The sequence below is a fragment of the Ptychodera flava genome, chromosome 13 (genome assembly GCF_041260155.1).
Source record: "Ptychodera flava strain L36383 chromosome 13, AS_Pfla_20210202, whole genome shotgun sequence".
NCBI lineage: Eukaryota > Metazoa > Hemichordata > Enteropneusta > Ptychoderidae > Ptychodera > Ptychodera flava.
The window spans coordinates 14667370-14672696 of NC_091940.1; the positions used below are offsets into that span (position 1 = coordinate 14667370).

Here is a 5327-nt window from a genome sequence, read left to right on the forward strand (position 1 = left end):
ATTCGACCAATATGGATATCTTGTTAACGGGTTTTTGAATTTGCAAGTTCCAACTCTGGTCGTTCACTATGAAAACATAAGGGACAATACCGTAGGAGAGGTGAAGCGAATAGTCAAATTTCTGAACATGACCATGAACAAGGAGCGAAAATTGTGCGTGGAGAACAACAGTGAGGGTAATTTCCACCGACACAACAATGACACCAAGACTCCATACAAGATGTTTACAAACAAGATGAAATGCCATGCTCTAGCCTTAATGACAAAGGTGTCACGGCTCCTGACTGATCATGGACACGAACCGTTGCCATGCATACAAGATAATTTAATATCAGATTGTAATTCGATAGCTAAAATACTTTCACCAGTTAAACCTTGTGAATAAATACAATAATGCTTTAGTACCTTATTCCAATGAAAAAGGCATCTTCACGTTTTCGCAATACCTCCACAAGTACTAGTATTTCTAGTTACCCAATTTAACGATATGACCTGGTGGAAATAATATACAACTTTCACAATCTGTATTTTCTCAGTTTGCTCATTTTCTCCCATTCAATCCTTGTGAGAATGGTTTAACGTTTCTAATTCAATTCAACCTTATCTAATACTTAGAAGAAATGCCAATCCTGTTTAACCCACATATCCATTCTTGTTATTCCAACAAACACCATTCTATCAGGGAAAACCAGCGATCCCCATATCTTACGCAATCGACGTGAAAATGATGGCTAAGACTGTGTGTATTTATTTTTCACCGGCAAAGGAATCATAAACATGAAATGTGAAAATTTGATGTCATCATAAAACGAGACCTGTTTCAGCAATGTGTGATAAAATATATGATAAATTTATAATTCCATTTTACCTAGTATATTACCAGCAAATGAAAGAGTTGAGAAAGCTAAACTTTTGATAGGTCAAATGACTATTTTACAGTAGGTATACATGTATTTCCCTACTGACATTCACATCAACAGCCTGACCAATGCTGTTACACTTAAATATATTATATTTTTGTAATTTTAGTATTTACGACTCAAAATTTAAGAATGCTCTGTATATATATGTTAGTGTGGTTCTCCACTTGCATATTGGCCGGAGGTCTTTAAACGCAATAAACGCATTATTATATTACTTATATATGATATCAACATAATTGTTCTCATTCAACTTCTACGAATAATTGATTGAATAAGTATCACACTATCTCCTATATCTCCTTCTCGTACGACCTTCTCAACCTTCACACGCCTTGGCCACGTGAAGGGCGATTCGAGATAAAATCTACTACAAGGGAGGCCGTTACACTCTCCCACCTTTTCAATAACCAGCGACCTCGCTGGTCAAAGTGAGTGACGGAGCATAGTGACAATTGCAATCTATAGCTACTGAAAATAAAAATATTCACAACAAGGCAGTATTGCTGAAGGCAATGAGTACTTGGGCATTTCCTCCTGTCAATTAGGCATTTGATTAACTGGTTATTGAACGAAGCAATGGCATGGCAACGGCAAAATATGTCTAGCAGGGCAGGGGTTCTTTATTTATAGTGGAAATTGCTTAAACTCCTTAAATATTCAAATTACAGCAAATTTATTTTGTTCTCGATGGTATATGTCTAATAAATATTAGTATGTGCACAAATAACATGGTGTTTGTTTAACTATATTATGGTGGAGATTTCAGAATCCGATCGTGACCACCCCCTCACAAAGTCTAATGGTGCGTCCCTAAGTGAATTGTTCTGGCATTGGGAAGCAAACTCAACATTACAGGATTTTATTAGAGCCAGTTAAAGGGCCTGAGAGGTAACTGCAAAATTTAACCAACCTCAAGTTACCATTGAATTTTCGCAGATATTCATTGCTATCTATAAATTTTGCTTATGGCAGAATAGGCGAAACAAAGAAAAGATTTTTGTTAATTCTGCCATTTTCCGAAGCTTGCCATACTATTTGAAAAAGGGTACAAATGGAGTGGATTCCTGTCCCATCCTGAAGTAGGTTACACCATGTTGTATTTGTAAAGATGGAAAGATTGCATATGCACAATTTTTGGTGTTTATCATAATTGTATGGCAGTACTGTGGCCATATTTGGGAAGAGAACCGGTTGCCTTACAGAAATCTATCCATGTAGTTCAACTCAATGGATAATTATACTTGGATAAACATCACAGAGTCAGAACATTTCCATTAATATAATAATAAAATCAAAAAATATTCTCAAAAGTTGTGCAAAATTTGCATCAACTTAATGAGTGTTTGATATAACCTACTAATCTATGAACTGCTCGACAAACTTTTGAACTGTTAATCAAGTGTCAAACATAGCACCAGAAATCGAAGCACAATCTGGAAACCTTTTTGAAAATAACACAACTTGCGAGTTTTTTCCTGGGGTAACATTAAAAACGCAACTGAATTAACTATATTATCAAACAACATGTCCACTCATTACACGTAACTCTCTTGACAATTGGGTTTGGAAAAATACAAGATTTATCCACTAAACGAGTGGTAACCTACACATGTATGAAACTATTGAACACGTTTATCAAACATTCATTATCTATACAAGTTGAATAGTTGTTTGAATGGAAATTGTCAGTGAAACATGGTTAATTTGCCATTCCACTATATGAACAATGAGAGGCAGTGAAAAACACAACATAATTGGCTTTTAAGGTTATTTTTATGACAATTAGCAAAATGATTACACTGCATTTTTACAATTCGTAGACTTGCTTTGTTAAACACTGCAGGATTATCGATTAATATACTGTCAGTAAATGGCCGAGTTAGAAATAATTTGGTGTATCCAGACGCAGATTCTGAAGTGATTGCATGCATGCATGCAAGCTGTTGTAAAACGAGTCACTGACAATGACATAGTCCCCACTTGTAATAGGAGTATTAGTCTTGATGGGGCAGGGAAATGTGGTCTTTAAGAAGTATCACTGAAGTTTACATGTTGAGATCTATGGGCACCTAGGTCTATGTTGTTGTTCCCTATTTGAAACATCAGGCATGTCTAAGTTCTGGTTCTAAATTGGGAAAAAAGATCAGACCTCTAGCTGTATTGGCCAGCCAAGAAATACATATGTGCATAATAAATAAGGTACAAGATGTGACATCTAAGGGTCTAATATCTTATCAAAATTGGAGGGTATACAACTTGTGGTTACTGAGTTATGCATATATATGTATAATCAAGGTCAAAGGTTATCAACACTGGACAAAATGCTTGATATGCGCTTAGTATATTTAGGCCAAAGTAAGTAAATTCTTTGTTTTGCGTCCACTCAAAATCCTAAAAGGTACGCGGGTAAGCGGCTAAAAAACACACACAGAAAATTTAACACAAAATCTGTTTGCCTTTATTGGACAATTTTTCTCAAACCACATGAATACTCCTGTCACAGTGTGACACACTGTATGATCACTGTATGCATTTTCATAACAAATGGATCAAAATAAAGTCATTCTTTGACGTTTGTTTTTCTGTTATTAGTTTTAGATTTCTTTCTTGTGCATTCAAAGTGTCCACATGTCAATACCATTGCACAGCAACTTGACAGCCTTGACATTTGAGGAATGGGTACACTATAACAGTATACAGTAGCAGTCTTTTGTCCTCAGAAGTTCTTGTAAGTTTTTTTTTCAAATTTCTTGTAATGCCTATGTTTTGATGGAATGTCATAGTTTTGCTGAAAGGTGTCTGTTTTGAAAGAAAACACCAAACAGGAATGGTATCTTGTAGCCTCTGCATTCAACTTTAGAAAGATGGGGCATCAAAGAGGGGAAGAAATTGATGGTATAATTGACAAAAGTATTCCCTGTAGCTTCCTTGGGACCATCCGTAAAACCAGCACCTTTCCTTTCCATCAAAGAAAAGAAAGCATTTCGCAATTGTCAGTCTCCACATACAGACTTATGTACACTCGTCTATGGGGCGAATAGTCCCAGAGCTGAATAGCTCACGAGTGACTGTGGTAAAGGCCTTTCGTTTACAGGACTGATCACTGGTTTAGTTTTTGTTTCAAGTTAAAATGGACGAATTAACCAAATTTTTGGCAAACCTAAAAGACCAATTAACTAGGATAGCTATAGGCCTCAACACTTTCCGATTTTTCCGTCTGCCATACTCTCTGAGTCGTGGTACCCAAGTCCAATCGGCCGACTGAATCTCTCTCTGTTCAAGTCCCTATTGCTCGCAATGACCATGCCTTCAAGTTGCCGTGCAAAGGTTCCCTATTTTTTAAATTCGATTATTTCCCTGCTTTCATCCATTTTTTATCGTGACGACAAAGCCACAACAGGCAAAGCCACAACAGACAGCCAGAACGTGAGGCCCCGGCTTGAGGCTTAGAGTATCGACAGGTGTTAATGTGTAGAGAGTACTGTTTTACGTCACCGCATGGTCCATTAGTGAAATGTGACTGCCGTAAAGCAGTGTTTCGTCGGAAATTTTGAAAGGAAAGTTTGTGTTTTTTTTCCGAAAAATCTCCAAAAACCTAGGGGCGCGCGGACGCAAAACAAAGAATTTACTTACTTTGGCCTTACGTAATATGACGTATATGGAACACAATACTAATTGCATTTGCAGCGTATATTTTTGTGTATGGAACATTCCAATACGTTGATATGTGTAGTGTATTTCTATGAAGATCATGAGTATACGTAATGCAGATCTTTGCACACTAAGTGTACACTGTAGTTTTGCATTTTATTAGCAAACGTACTGTATACTTAATGTATTTGACACATGTACAGAATCAGTATATGTGTATATATTGTTGTATATCAAGCATTTTGCCCAGTGCAAGGTCACTTGACATTTTGAAAAAAACATTGTATTGCTAATTAATTCCTATATGCCAAAAATCAGACCTCTAGCTCTATTCGCTTGCTCAGAATTAGATATGTGCATAATTAATGAGGTAAAACGTGTGTTGTCATAAGGTCTCCCATCCTACTAAATATAAAGAACATAGCACTTGTGGTTACTTATTTATTGGCATAAACGTATATTTAAGGTAAAAGGTCATCGAGGTCACATGACATTTTGTCAAAAAATTTCTACCCTATAGTTATCCCTATATACCAAAAATCAGACATCTAGCTCTATTGGCTTGCTCAGAATTACATATGCACATAATTAATGAAGAACAATATGTGGCGTCATAAGGTGTCCCATCATAGCAAATTTGAAGGGTGTAGCACTTGTGGTTACTGAGTTGTGGACAAATATGTATATTTGAGGTCAAAGGTCATTGAGGTCACGTGATGTTTTGTCAAAATAATTGTATTGCTAACTTATTCG

At 36.3% G+C, this 5327-nt stretch overlaps 1 protein-coding gene across 1 annotated transcript in view; it reads left to right on the forward strand.

Annotated features, from left to right (window-relative positions):
• The window catches only part of LOC139148684 (sialate:O-sulfotransferase 1-like), a 12321-nt gene extending 10677 nt beyond the window's left edge, over positions 1 to 1644 (forward strand). The window contains exon 4 of the mRNA XM_070720171.1: positions 1 to 1644. This exon is cut by the window's left edge and continues 25 nt beyond it. Within this exon, the coding sequence (XP_070576272.1) occupies positions 1 to 385 (385 nt within the window). The 3' untranslated portion in view covers positions 386 to 1644.
• The last annotated feature ends 3683 nt before the right edge of the window (positions 1645 to 5327 follow it).